We start from the raw sequence: 16,023 nt of genomic DNA, 5'->3' as shown, positions 1-16,023 counted from the left end.
GAGGCACACTCGCTAGTGCCACATGTCTTATCTTTTTTTTTTTCCCACTAATTTAATATAAAAAATTTACAATTCATAATTAGATCCCTAACACTAAACTTTTAATTAAAATTATTTAATATAAAAAATTATTAAATAAATTCTCATATTAAAATAATTTAAAATATTAATATTATAAATAATTTTAAAAAAATAAAAGATATTACATTAAGTGATTATTTGTCGATGTAACTACCATCTTCGTAGGTGATATTACTATTAATGATTCTTGTTCGATACTTGGTGATGTCATCACATGGTACACGATTCAAATCTTAGTTAATTATTATAATATATTAATTTTTCAAATTTATTAATTAATTTTATCATTAAAATCTAAAATGAAATATATTCAATAAATTTTGATATTTAAAAATATTAATTTGATAGTGATATACTAGATATAGTTATATATATATATAATATTAATCCGATAATACATCAGATCTAATTATAAATGAACAAATAAATTTCTGAATTTGAACAGTATAAATGAGGGACTCTATATATAAAAGAAAAATTCTAGAAAATTCATCGAGGGTAACAAAACTCTCGCACCTCTCTTAGAACTGGACCACGTCTTTTTATTGCGGAGGTGACTTGGTCCCACGTGTGCCCCATGTTATTCCCGAATCACGAGGGAGGTGGACCGGCTGTTATCGATAAGTGAACAGTTGCATTTTGATCGTCTAAGTCTCTTACGGCGGTAAGAGCCGTGACTAGCTCTTATAATTGTTTATTTAGATCGACGGAAACAACCAAAGAAAAGGTCATTTTCCCTTTGTGCTTGAGGGGAGACGTGTTCACTGCACTGAGGGAGAGAGAAATCCGGTTTCCTCTCTTTGTCGCCCCTTCCTCCTCCCTCTCTCACTTTTCCCATCGCCTCCGGATGGAATCCACCCTCTTCCTTGCTCGATCGGCCTTTCCGGTCACTGCCGCTGCCGGCGGCAAGGACGCGCGGTTCCGCTTTGCGGCCACCGGGCTGCCGCGGACGGCATCGGCGTCAGTAGTGATCGTGGCAGCGCTGGAGAAGGGCGCCGGTGCGTCGGGCAATGGCGCCAAGAAAACCGGCGGGGCCGGCGGCGGAGGCAGGGTTCCCAATTCCAATTATGTGGTGCCACTCGACTTGACGCCGTCATTCTGTCGCCCTCTAAAGGAGATCCTCCGGGACCTCAACAAGAGAGTGCCCGACAACATCATCGACCCTGCTGACAACTCCATCCCTTGGTACCTCTCTTATCTTCCCCCCTTTCCTCCCTTCTTTTCGGATCCGTCGGCAGCGTTCCTTTTCGTGGATTTCCCCTTAATTAGAATTTGGCATAGAGTTTAGATGTGGTTCGTTCTGGATCCAGATTTGTTGACTTTTGAGCATCAGCCTCATTTTATGGTTAACTGTGGAAAGTAGCCAGATTTGTTGACTTTTCTGGTTGTTTGTTCACATTAACATAGATGCCATTTGAATTTGTGCCAGCGTGATATGTCCTTTCGACCGAATTAGTGATCATTGAATTGTGGTACTTTTTCTTTGTTCTTTAGCTACGATTTCTGTGAATCGGGTTTTCTCGCCTCCTCTCTCCATTTTGCTTTTTTTTTTTTTTTTCTGTTTATTATCGATCCCTCACTCAATTCTCTCATGATATATCATTTAGGTTGTCCTACATCATATTTAGTATCAGAGCCCGATTCTCATCATGTCCACAAGAAGTGGGTAACCTTACAAGGATCTCTTGATTGATGGCCAAAGAGATGAACTTTTGTGTAGTCCGAGCCGGTGTAGTGTAGCCAAAGATGCTAAGTGCCAAAGTGCCAAAACACCTGAGATGATTCATGAATAAAATTAAAAATATATATCATTATTGAGAAACATGATCACTAAAATAGAAATAACACATCAAATTGCATTCATTTAAAATACCAAATTACATTATCCATGTCAAATAACAAAAATGACAAAAAAAAAAGATTAACATTAATCATCATCAACGTCCACATCATCAATAGACCACTCCAAATTTCTTGTTGTTCAATAGACCACTCCAAATTTCTTGTTGTTTAAGCTTGACCCAAATTGGGCCGTCCAAGCTTGACCCAAATTGGGTCATTCAAGCTTGAGTCAAACTTGATTTGGTTTAGGTTTATGCTTGAACCTCGTGAAGCTTGTGCTCAATCGTGCGCTTGTGCCATGCGAAGGTGCCCACTTGGATTAATTAGTAAGCGGCGGCACTTGACCTCACCTCGCTTGGGTGCCTAGGTGAGTGTCTGAGCGCTCGATGCCTTCACTGTCTCAACAATGTTTGAGTTCTTTTGAACATTAACTACTTGTCATCAAAGTTTACCCAGATACCTTGATTATTACTATGAAAGGGAAACATCAAAGGTCCTAGATCAATCTCAGAATGATGATATTTTAAATCATATTAAGGCAGATTAAGAATTGGACCAAGAGAAAAATTACATTAAAAAAGTAGCATGCATAAAAATCACTACAGAAATCATGCAAATATTTATACATTTGACAGGGAACAAAATCAAAATCCTTAACAATCTGTGTCAAAAAACATACCTTTCAAATTGATAAGAAGTGTGTAATTCATGTGATTCCATTACTCTCTTGTTTCTACATAGAACAAGATTAATTAAGGTACCTAGACCATTCTTCATTTGAATTTTATCCCTTTACTTTTTTTATTTGAATTGCTTCGACATTTGACAGTTTCATGGTTTACAATTGCCTCTTGGCTTGACTAGCTTGACTCATAACTGGACTTGGCATGTTAATTGGCTAAGTCTAGTTTAACCCTATTGATGCTTGTTTTTGTAGGTATCATGCAAATAGAATGCTGAGTTTCTATGCCCCAGGTGAATCTTTCTTCATCATTATTAGTTTGATCACAATATTTTTTTTTAACTTTGTCATATGTCACATGCAAAACTAGAGTATTTTATGTTTGTTATTAATCTCTTCATGATGGATTCTATATCACATAAAATTAACCAGTGAAGTATCACATAATTTGCATTCCAAGGATAGTTCTCTTCATTATGATTGCAGCCTATCTGATTTAAAATACAATATTGAACTTTTCACTCATACCATATTGTTGATTTCTTACCAGGGAGCCTTTTCTAAAGATCTGTCAGCAATTACATTGATTTATTCTGTGGACAACTAAGCAATACAATGAATTTGGTCACCTATATTTTTCATTCATGAGTAAAATGATGCTAAGATCTGTCTTCTTTACTATTATACAGAAACTTGTACATGTATACCCTAATTCATCATAGTACAAAATTCTCCACACAATCTTTTTTGGCAGATTAGAAGAGAAATCCCATGCATCCGGTCTTTTCTTTTCATTATTTTAACTGCAGTATTTACCTTTATCTGCTCAAAATTTTATATACCACTTAAACAACTAGAAAACCTATTATTGGATATTAATATTGCCCTTTTAAAAATCTCAAATCCTGTGTATTATACATCCTTAGTCTTCCATTCTTTAGTTAAGTTGATCTAAATTAACATTGGCTTAATGTGGATGAGCATCTTACAAGATCTGATTTGTCACTATCAATTTCTTGTGGCTTTTGCATCACAAGGCTGGTGTGGAGAAGTACGTGATATAATATTCTCGGACAATGGGAATGTGACTGTGGTATATCGTGTTACCATACGAGGATTGGATGGCGAGGTACTTGTCTGCAACAGCTTCATTTCATGCCCTTTTTTTTTTCTCTATTAATTATACAATGGACTACTTGTAGTTGAAATATCAGCTTTGCATGTCTATTTTTGTAGTGCCAGGTAAAATATAAATCTACTGAAACTTTGTGGAAAATGTTATTCATATATCTCCAGATAGTTCCCCTTTTTTCTCTCTTTGGAAAAGAGAATATTTTGGTTAGCAAAGGTAAGGCTGAAACATTTGTGTATTTTGATCAAGATCTGGTATTTCGGGATATTGGACACATGGGCTGATCGGAATGGGTCCGGTATGCACCAGCATGGCAGCACATGGTACATTGGTACGTACCATGATACCAAAAAGGAGGAGGAGGAGGCAGAGGGAAGTTGGAGAGGAGAGGAGTACTTGGGCCAGTGGCATCAGCCATTGCAGGAGGTTGCACTAGCAGCAATAGGCAATGGACGGTAGTGACGGCATCATAAGCAGTGGGTGGATGGTGGGCTTGCAAGAGAGATAGGCAATATAGAGATGGGGTTGAGTGGCCACTATGTATAAAAAAATAAATGAACTGGATCACTGAAAGGGGCAGTGCATGTCGTGGTTCACACTCAGAATGCTGGTTGATACATAACGGTTGGGGCAGATTGATGATCCTTCAATTCAACACCTCTTTTTTTTTCTTTTCTCTTATTATTGACACATTTTGTCTAACTGTTGCATCCCAATATAGGAGTCAAATAAACGGGTTGTTCAAGTCAAAATAAGGACTTTTTTCCTTCAATTATTTTTTATGATTTTGAAGTAATTTTATTAATTTGTGTGGGGGTAAATCTTATGTTATCATTATTTTTAGGCTTTATTGTTTATTCACTTGAAAGGATGATCTTATCATTAGAAGGTTCTAGATGAGCTTGAACTGGGAGAAGAAAGATAATGTCCTTGGTTTATCAAATCTTATTAGTAGTTGAAACTTGAATGACTAATCTATAAAGAAAGCCCTAAATGTCTCAACATGTCTGGCAATGATATATTTTCTAAAAGAAAGTGAAAATGTTTTCTTAAGCCTTGTGACCTTACCATCTTCTTTCTCTCTAGAATGGATAATTTATTCCAACTTCTAGACTTCTTTTAATTGTCTCCTACCTGCTTGTCCTTTTCACTCTGATTTCATGAATTTAATTATAATTTAATTAGAGTACCTTATGCTATGGTATCAACAAGACAGTGCAAATATAAATTTGCTATATGCTGAGGAATTTGAATATTCAAGGGAATATGATGGGAATGTTCAGGCTTTCCAGGGTTGATGGGTTGTTGAAACCAAGGTATGCAATTTCGAATGGTACCGTCCGGTATGGGCGGTACGTACCGGTCCGACGACATACTGGTATGCGGACCGTCGGCTACCGGACGGACCGTGCTACAGTGCTACAGTGCTACACTGTAGCAGCACTACAGTGCCAGAGTAGAGGAAATCGCTCGGTAATCCCTGGTGTACCGCTCGGTATGTCGGTACTGTACCATACCGAGCCAACCTCGAAACACCGGTACGGTACGGTATTGCATACCTTGGTTGAAACCATTATTAAACTGGTATTAAACTTTAATCATTGACAGTCTTACATGATACTGCACATAGTTAAGCTAAATCAGTGTTTTCCACATATAAGGAAAGACTTAAGACCTTTGAAAGAATTAGGGCTACACTCTTTGTTCAGAAACATTACCACCATATTCCCTTGAATATTCAAATTCCTCAGCACCAGTCTGATGGGACAGTATTAGAATTGGGGCTAGAATTTAATGTTCAGGCTTTCCTGGTGGTACAGTTTCAGCCTGATGGGTTCTTGAAATCAGTATACTGTTTTAACTACCTGTTTGATACTGGTTTCAACTTTCAACAACCCATCAGTCTGGTACTGTACCAAAGTGATACAATCATTAAAGTTGGTGATTGATCAAATCAATAGATATCATTCATTATGTATTGGTCCAATCAATATTTTAAACCATGGATCAAAATATGATTGGGAAAGACAGTCCCAACTTGAAAATGATTTCATTTTGGTCTTCATTTGAGATTTATTATCATCATCATCAGAATATTTGCATTTTGATTACCATCTGAAGTCATATATACAAGTGTAATACTTTTTTAGATATTGATTGTTACTCAAAGAATATATGAAATGGCCCAATTAGATGTCTTGGTGGCTCCCTAGGGCTACATAACTAAGATTTGAAGGTTTTGAAGGGGTTCACTTAATGTGGTGAGATTGAAAGTTCTTTGTTCTGTTGAAGTTGAAACATTTGTGGACTTGATCTGTGTATCTTTCTAGGAAACCAGATAAAAGTTTCTTGATTGGAATTTAAGGATGATCAAATTTTTAGGCCAAACTCTTGTACATGCTGAATAGGTGTGGATAGCAGGCTGAGAATTTATTGATCATGAAATTACAACATCAGTATGGATCAGACCAGTGACAGTGATTCCTACTTATTTATATATTGTTTGACTTCATATCAATTCAAGGATTTTTTTCCAGTCAAATTTCCCAAGCGTTAACATATTCATCACTGCTGTTGATGCTGTCTTTATTGCTGATGCCTCGTTGTCTCCCTTGCATGTTCCTACAGCTGGCAGATATCCTGTTCATGCTTCAAACTTTCCCCTCAATGGAACGGCTCCTGATGCCTTTGCTCCCCTCCCTGATGCACGTCATGTCCCCCTCTAACGTCTTATCCTGCCCCTTGTCTCTCTCTGCCCTCTTCTATGCCTGTTGCCTACCTCGTCCTCTCATCGTATATGTCCCTCCATTTTCTCACCCCCAATGCCGGCCCCTTTGCTCCCCTTGTATCCTCTTTGTTCTCCCTTCCCTCTTCTATGCTCCTTGAATTAGTAGCTGAGATGTCAGATGGTGGGGGGACTTAGTCAAGATGCTGGATGGTGAGGACTTAGTCCCTTGCAACCCTTTAAATTTCTCGACTTTGAGCCTCCCCAGGATGAATTTTACCCAGCTTGCATTTGTGCCAAGGAGTATCCAAAATTCCCATAAAGCTTTATGGCGTGGATGGCAGAGGCCTTTAGAAAGGCTCCCGACGATGTTGCCTATCTTGATGAAGCTTTCATGCTCAATGATAAAGACCTTGAGTGAGCTAAAGTGGTTGTCATGGAAGGGCCCAAAGCCCGAAGGAAACTACTTCAGGTTAACTCTAAACCCTTTCTTATAGCTCTGAAACATAAATATATGAAAATGACATTGCATTATGCTACCCCAGATTCCTCCTCTATGCTAGCCCCCTGCCAAATGGAATCTAACCCTTCTCCCACAATTTAATATCTTAGCCCTCTCTTGAAACTATAGGGCAGCTCTTGAATACTGTAGTGGTGACCACCTTAGAACCAAATATTGCATGTTGCTTGGAGGGTTGATAGGTTCAGAGCCACCCTAATTTGCAAAATGTGACCAATCGCTTAAAGTACTTACTGAAGAGCTCAGTAAGGCTTTGTGGCTTCTTATTGCTACGTGCGCTAGTACTTGTGCTTTTATTTGTCGATTCGTATGGAAAATTCTCGATATGCTTGATTTGGATGACATTCCTTGGTTTTTGAGTGGAGACATGAACTATATTTCCTACCCTAATTAGAAATCAGGACTCTAGCTTTTTCTTTTGAATAAACCTGTCATGGATTTCCATAAATTTTTTTCCAAGCTGATTTAGTTGATTTGGGTTGTTCGGGTTGTTGGTTTACTTTTGACAAGAAGTCACCCCTGTTCACATTTCAGTTCAACTTGACAAAGCTTTTATGATGTCGCTTGTTTAGATTTCAGCCCTACTAGATAGCGTACCCCAAGGTGGAGTCCTTTGTCAAGGAGGTCTAGTGAGATGACTATCCTTCCTCCAGCCCCCACGACTCCTTTTATCATCAACTTACTATCCTTGAACACAAATTCTCTAATTGGCACAAGCATTGTATGGGAAACCTTGAAAAATCCTTAGCTATTAACTCGTTGGAGCTTTTAAAGACTCCAAAAGAGCGCTCACCAGTGAGAATTCTTAAATCTGCAAATCCTTTATAATAAATTGATTGCTTGGCCAAGGAGATCTTAATTACAAATAATTCCATTGTATGGTGACTATGCACAAGAGACAGAACACCATTGCTTCTATTCATACCTTTGTTAAACCTACCCTAACAGATCCTCAAGACATCCTTAATCATTTTAGTCACTGGTATGAAGATCTCTAGTCCTTGAGGCCCTCTATCTCTTTGCTTGATTGGAACTTAATTACTTTGTCTGAAGTTAGTGATGCAGACTCTCACAACTTATCTTTGTCCTTCTCCAATGTGAAAATCTTTGTTGCTCTCAATCAAATGGGTTTAGGCAAGAGCTCAGGCCTCGGCGGCTTCATGGTTGAATTGTATCGTACTTATTGGCTTTGCATTATGGATTCAATCCTTAGTTCTATTAATGCTATTGTACTTACTGGCCTTGTATTAGGGATTCAATCATTAGTTCTTTCGATGCCTTTCATTCAAATTTCTCCTTAACTGTTAGTTGAACTAGAGTATTTTTAATCTATATTCCCAAAAACTTAACCCCTCCTTACTTCCTATTGCCCTCTGCAATATCTTCTACAAACTCATTCGCTAACCACATGAAGCCACTACTTAACAACCTCATTCATAAAGAGCAATCGACCTTTATCCAGGGTAGAAACATTAATGATAAAATTGTGATTGCCAATGAGTTAGCCCACTCAATGTTTATATCAAAGAAAAATGCCCCTTAATCCTCAAGTTAGAACTTGAGAAAGCATTTGACAAGATTTCTTGAGAAACTCTTGAGATTTCCCTTAATTCAACTTTTAACCCTCTATCCAAATAATCATGTCATGTTAGACAAGGGATCCACTCGCCCCCTTTCTTTTGTTCCTTATCTAATTAATTCTCTTATCCATGCTTGACAACCAAGTCCATCACAACAAGCTCTCTCCCTTCAACATCAAGGGGATTAAAATCTCACTTATTGTTGACACAATCATTTCTTTCAGGGCTACCCATATGTCTTGTTCTCATTTGGTCAAGGCCGTTGAACTTTATTCCACTTTCACCAACCTTTCCATCAACAAGTCAAAATCTGAAATTCTTTTGGCCAAAGGTTGTGACCCTCAAACGAACATTGCTTCTGCATTTTTTTTGGTATCAAGGGATCTTGGCCCCTTAAATACCTAGGCTCATATGTCAACCCTATTAAGGTCCCTGAAAGATTTTGACTTTCCTTCTTGTGGACAACATCTTGAACGGTAAAAGGCCTCATTTCCCTAGTGGGTAAAGTCATCCCTCGGTGGTCAATGCCATACCCATCCATATGATTATGAATTATTGGGTTTCTAAAATAAATCATTACAAAAGGATATTTAGAAGGTTTTTTAGAACAATGATAGCTCTCACAACAAAAATAATCTCCTCATATGCAATTGTAGCACCTCCCCCAAGGACAAGGGTAGTCTTGGTATCAGTGATTTACACCTTGTTAAACTTACCATTGAGGCTAAAAGGATTATTCCTTTACTCAATAAATCTGATCACCATTGGGCTTCCTTGCTTACTGCCAAATATGTATCTTCCTCCCCTTGGTTTTATAATATTAAATTAGGAGCTTCATGGGTTTGGATCATGGTTCGTCTTACCAATCCGTACCGATATATCGATCGACCTGAGTCGTGCGGCACCCTTGCATGTCTGTCTGCAAAGGTCAGTCTCCCCGAAACCTCTTATGGTTCATTAGGACCTACAAAAGAGAAAATGGATTAGAGAAAGTATCTCATTCGGGATCCATAAGCAATTATTTCAGTAAACACTTCATAGCTAATGCAAATTACAAACAAACTTCACAAGCTTTGAACGGTCTTACAACAAAGGGTTCAAAATGGTCCACTATAGATCGAAATATCCTACAAGTGTTTACATGACACAACTTTTATTTAAAAACCGAAAATGACCACCAAACCCAACTAAAATGGGCTATTAAGCCTTTGATTGTCCTTTTACATGCTGTGCAAAGTATGAACAAACCAAAAGACACAGACATACATAAGCATTACATCGAACACCTCGTTTATAATTTTATTCGTGACATTCTTCCCTACTTATTCCTTCAACGTCCTCTTCGAAGTCTTTGTCGACGCTGCATCTCCTCGCCTTTGCAGAGTTTTCAATCTTCTGCTCCAGCTACAATGCGCCTTTTGGCTCCTAATTGCTCTCCTCTACTGTTGTTGAGTAGTTGAACTTTTAATCCGCCATGTAGCTTCAACTCGCCAATAACTTTGACTCTAATATGGGGTTGGTTGAGTTGTGTTGATCATTGTTGGTTCCTGGAGATTTTTCAGATGAAGGAAAAGACCATCCTTAGTATGCGCCAGTCTCTTAAATGCCCCATGCCGCTTGAACTAGGTAGATGCCTGTTGGAGCTTTAACGAGCATCGTCTCGTAAACTTTTGAAGTTTTTGGGTCCTTCCATAAAATTTGCCCATCGTTTCTTCTTTCACTTAGTTATCACTTCCAAGGAGGTTCGCATCACTTCCACTTTTGATTGGTATTCTGTTGGGAAATGAAACGGACAATCTACTCTCAGTAGCACCGATCACCATTGGTAAGAATTTGACAACTATTGTCTTCCATTAGATTTCTTCGAAGGGTATTTGAACTTGTGCAGAGCTCTTCTGTTAGATATATAAAAGAATTGAGGTACTCGGTTTCGCCCATTCTCTTAAGAGTTGAGAAGGTAATGGTTACTCGACTTCGCCTGCCTCCTCGAGGGTTGTACTCCATGCATCGAGCTGATTATTAGCCTTCGCTTGCTCTTTGCTTACACTTCTGAAGCACTCGAAGTGTTTGCACTCCTTGCGTTGAGTTAGCTACTATGATTCACCTTCTCAATGCCATCGAACTTCTGGAATGCAAGAAGTTTTCACCCCAACTTTGAGCAAGTCTCTAGTAGTTTTGGTCGTCTCTGGGATTGTACCATCTTTTCCATTATCTTTGTCGCCTACTCATCTGAGTCACAAAGGTACAACACCGTGTACTGCCTACGTTCCTTGGTCGAGCACTCTTGCATCAATCCGAAGTCCTTCACTTTCGGCTATCTTGATGAGAAGCTCATTGACATCGGTCTTCCGAAGTTCCCTGGCCTCTGCCTTGTAGCCTTGTCTCGATACTTGGAGTTTGCATCCGTATTCTCTACCTCCTCAGCCTCTTTCACGACTAAGCGCTCTCCCTCCATAAGAGCAAGGGATCGATGACTTCACGGAAGTCCCGCCTCTACGGTATCATGGTGCTGCCATGCCCATGGCCCTACCATCCGTCGCCTCCCATCTGCGTCCCTTTCTTCGCGATCGGTAGTTCTGCATCTATGGCACTGTGACACTTCTCCGAGTCCACCTCCATTCTAATTGATGCTTGGTTTTTGGGTAGCTAAGTCCCTCTGGACTCGTCATCACTTCCTCGCCCCTTTCGACCCCCTACTTCAACACCTCTGTGTTCTTCAAGCAATTCCCCTTGATCGATAGAAAGGCAGACTACAACTTCCATGCATGGCTTCCGCCATCATGTTGTAGGGTTTGCACTGATTCTATTCTCCTTAGCTTCCTTGGTAGCAACGTTCGCTTACTCGGCTTTGTCCTTTGACTTGCTAGGATCCCTTAAGCGAATATGAGCTCTGGAGCAGTTTAACTCTCCAGCCGCTCTGATTATACCTCTACATAATCAATTCCCCCCCATGGGACTCATTAGGTTTTGGGTAGCTAAGTCCCTCTGGACTCGTCGCTTCCTCGCCTCTTTCAACCCCCTACTTCAACATCTCTGTATTCTCCGAGCAATTCCCCTTGCTCGATGGAAAGACAGACTGTAACTCCTATGCATGGCCTCTACTATCATGTTGTAGGGTTCGCACCGATTCTTTTCTCCTTAGCTTTCTTGGTAGCAGCTTTCTTGGTAGCAACTCCCTTAAGCGAATATGAGCTCTGGAGTAGTCCAACTCTCCAACCACTCTGATTATATTTCTACATAATCAAGTCCCTCCCATGGGACTCACTGATACTTGTATTCGGTATACTCTCTTGGTGGTACACAACCCCTATATGCTAATGACCAAGGCTTTTATTTGATGTAAAATTCAATGCACGCATGGAAGATTCATATCTACGATACCATGACATTCACTCCTTGAATCCATAGCCTTTCTCATCATCATGTTGTTCACCGAAGTGGAGCTCCCAGTAGCTCCCGATCATACCTCTGTATGATCTAGTCCCTCGCGAGACTAGATTCGTGTGTATCGAATTGCCACGAACTATTCCACCACGATCTGCTGCACCATGTCGATTCCTGGTGACGTTTTCATTGCATTCTGATCATTGTGGGGATGAACTCGGGTTGCGATCCCTCAATGTGTGGCCTCTACCAATATATCATAGGGCCTCTTCCACCTTCGATTGTGTTTGCTCCACTGGCAATCGACCTTCGTCTACCCGCTCTTCGGTCACACCCTAATGAAGCACAGCTCTAGGACAGTCAATTGCTTAGTAGCTCCCGAAGTCCATCGACTTCGTTGAAATTAGTGCACCATTGTCTGGATCCTAGGCCTCTGCCCTCACCAGCACAATCTTTATGACGCACCGCTTCCTTCATGACAACCTAAATGGTAGCACTTTGGCATATTATTTAAGAGTACTCGCCTCCGCATCCTCTAGCCCCATGCCTAGGCCTTTTGAACCCAACTTTGCTTCTGTAAGTTGAGTCGCCTTAGTTCCTCCGTCAAATGCTTCTCTGAGATAAGGTGTATGTGCCTTGAAGCTCCCTTCGTCTTTGGCACTATGCAGGATGAGTCCGCTCCATCAGAATGAAGGACCCATGGAACAACATGATCCAACTCTTGCCTTTGCAAGAGTTCATGTCCTTGACCTCTGTCTAAGGAAAGCTTCGTGCCTCTGCTCCATGTTCCATCTTCTATGCCGACTCTCTTCATGCTGCTTGGGTACTTCTCAAAGTTACACCTAAGTTGTTCCGCCCCTCGATTTGCATTAAGTTGATGGTGGCCCTCAGGCTCACCATTCCATGGGTCAGCCCTCCATTGAGTCCGATCTCTATATCGATTCCAAGTGTGCCTTCATTTTGTGTTGCCTTGGGTCGCTCCCCTACTTGATCTCACAATGCATCCACCAATGTATTACCTCATGCAAGATCATGTCACGACTCCTAACCACTCACTCGGTTCGTTAAGCTTTGTGGGGTTGTTGTCTTGAGGTACTCAACATGTGCGGTCCGTTGCATATGATTCTCTCTTTGGAGAACCGGGACTTATCCCTCCAAGGTATCTGTCTCGTTCGAGCAACTTCTTTCTTCGCATCTTTCCCTCTAGAAGTTTTGGAGACCACTATCCCCTTGGACTACTCTGCCTTACTGAACAAACTATGTATTGTTTTGCTCCCGCAAATGTACTTGCTAGATTGAGACTCCTCGCCAATACAACCCCTGTTGCACCCCTCAAGGCCTCGCAACATGCTGAACTCGCTGCACACTTCAGCCTCATACGGATGTATCATTCTCATGCTGAAGAGAAAGTTTTAATGCTCCATGGCGTCGAGTTTCGGTCAACGTGGGATGACCACAAACATTTTTTCGTCCGCATACAAGCTCTTGCATGAGTACCGAATTCTTCGAGTTAGCAATTCCTCTCACCTCTGTGAGCTTTGTACAACTCTTTCGATCGCTGAATAACCCATTCTACCTTGTATGGTCTCATCCTTTAGTAAGCACCTCGCTTGTCTTGAGCACCATCAAGTATGGTTGCCAACGTCGAGTCGTAGCTCGAACTCAGCTATCCTAACCTTTGTGCGCTACGCATTCTTCCAAGCTTGTTTGACCTCGTGGTGCCTCTTGCGCGAAGGGTTGGTCGTTCCTCTGAATGCCAATCTCAGATGCCCGCTCCTCTGAGCGACTCCTTTTCCCTACATCTCCATGCCCATTTTCCCCCAAACGGTCGCGCATGTTGGTTGCCCTCAACGCAGCCCTGCTAGGTTCCTTACGTTTGCATGCCAAGTGTTTCTATGAGTGCTTGTCCTGCTCTGATACCGTATGTCACATACTTAATTGGTTTTGCCTAAGTTATACGGCACCTTTGCGTGTCCGTCCGCAAAGGTCAGCCTCCTGAAACCTCCTATGGTCCCTTAGGACCTACAAAAGAGAAAACGGGTTAGAGAATGCATCTCACTCAGGATCCACAAACAATCATTTCAGTAAATATTTCATAGCCAATACAAATTACAAACAGACTTCACAAGCTCTGAATAGTCACACAACAAAGCGTCTAAAATGTTCCACTACAGACCGAAATCTCCCACAAGTGTCCACATGACACCACATTTATTTATAAGCCGAAAATGGCCACCAAACCCAACTAAAATGGGGCTGTTAAGCTTTCGACCGTCCCTCTATATGCTGTGCAAAGCATGAACAAACAAAAAGACATGGATATAGATAAGTATTATATCGAACACCTTGTTTATAATTTTGTTCGTGACATGCCGTTGGTACGGTATGTATCGTGCCATACTGATGTATCGACACGTTATATGGTGGGGCATACCGACAAACTGATATTTACTGCCCATCAAAGTTTGCAATTTTAGTTTGTATACCGACCATGTATCGGTATGGTACGTACCAAGACGTACTGACGGTAAGATGGTACGCCCAAAATCATCGAAAATAGCTCCAAAAATACTTGAAAAATAAGAAAAAAGTTAGATTAGGGTTTTTAAGTTGGAAATAAATATAAATTGGTATAATTTTAGCAAAAAAATATAATTAGGAAAGAATAGTGATCTTTTTTGGACTTTGAGGAGTAGTTTTATAGTATGCTCCGGATCGTCCTTCCGTTATATTGAATTATCTATAAAGAAATGATTTGAATTGTTAGATTATTTTTTAAACAACTTAAACTTTAAGATTCAAATGAATTAAGTAATCAATCTATAGATATATCTGGTTCCACTACCAAAAAGAACAATGAGACTCCATGGGCGGTGGATCGGGGTCCTCAATATTTTGTATTTGTATATCAATATGATATATTTGTTGGACCTAATCCTGAAATTGATTCCACAACATAGTGTACTGATACACTATATGTTATTGGTGCATCAATGTGGTGATAGTTGTAGTCCGATCGACGTGAACCATGTGTCCAAGGCGGCTCCTGAGGCAAGGACAAATCTGGTATGTATTAGTGTGGAGCATAGGAATGTCAGAACTTTTACTTTCACTACTGATCTACTGCTTCATATCGTAAGATCGATCATCGTACTGTTGCTCGGAGAAGTATGACCAACTATCACTGTGCTGTTATTGGCCATAAGATTCTCCATAATACGATAGCTGTGAATATGATAAGCTTTTTTCTATGTCTACATCGTGTAGGCTTTGTCACATCTGTTTAAAATCATCCACTACCTTCCCTTTCTGTGCATAAAATTGACCAATACCTCGTCAAGTTCCATGATCTGAATCTTGAGTGGTATATGTAAAATACTGATCCTTGGTCCATGTACCACCCTCAAATTGTGTAGATGGGACCATCGACTCTTCGACTTCGCAACCATCATCAGTCAAGGCACTACTGTCCACATCGCTGCCATGTCTTTGGATCGAGCGGATTGTTGAATGTGATTATGAAGGTGTCTCATCATCTGACTTGATTCTTTCCAATAGTGCAGCTGAGGCTACTGCCTTCCCCTTTGCCTTTGCCTTTGTACGCTGGTCGGGCGATTATGACCATTAGGTGTCTTTAGTTCCTAGAGCAATCTGACTTGATGTTGTCCGGCTACTTCCGCCACGTTTTGACCGAGGGGATCTTCCTCCTACTAGTGATGTACTTCCTCTTCTTTTATTGCCTGAAGTGATAAAATGTGAAGGGCGTTGAGGATCTCCTACCTCATCAAGTAGAGGATCCTCTTGGTTCTTTGTCGCTTCGACCCACTCTAACATTGACTCTGAATCTTTGTTGTAGAAATAGATGTTGTTAGGATCAATCTTTGTTTTCTCTGGCTCCTTGTCCAGCTCTAGCACACTGCAACCTTAATCGCATATTATAGGGACATATACCAGTTTCTATAATCGTCTATACGATATTCTGTTGCAGACCTTTATGTGAATCAATATGAACATTGACCAATTACGTTCGCAACCACTAAATGTCGTCGTTTGCGAAAGTATATGGATGATAACCTT

The 16,023-nt window shown here is 40.4% G+C and overlaps 1 protein-coding gene across 1 annotated transcript in view; it reads left to right on the top strand.

Annotated features, from left to right (window-relative positions):
* Window positions 1–800: 800 nt before the first annotated feature.
* The window catches only part of LOC103994865 (DNA repair RAD52-like protein 2, chloroplastic), a 40,139-nt gene continuing 24,916 nt past the window's right edge, over window positions 801–16,023 (top strand). The window contains exons 1-3 of the mRNA XM_009415313.3: window positions 801–1,266; window positions 2,861–2,898; window positions 3,643–3,734. Coding sequence (XP_009413588.1) covers window positions 929–1,266; window positions 2,861–2,898; window positions 3,643–3,734 — 468 coding nt within the window. The 5' untranslated portion in view covers window positions 801–928. The remainder of the gene's footprint in view (window positions 1,267–2,860; window positions 2,899–3,642; window positions 3,735–16,023) is intronic.

This window comes from Musa acuminata, chromosome BXJ1-8 (assembly GCF_036884655.1).
Source record: "Musa acuminata AAA Group cultivar baxijiao chromosome BXJ1-8, Cavendish_Baxijiao_AAA, whole genome shotgun sequence".
Classification (NCBI taxonomy): domain Eukaryota; kingdom Viridiplantae; phylum Streptophyta; class Magnoliopsida; order Zingiberales; family Musaceae; genus Musa; species Musa acuminata.
This window is presented reverse-complemented; position numbering and strand designations above follow the sequence as displayed.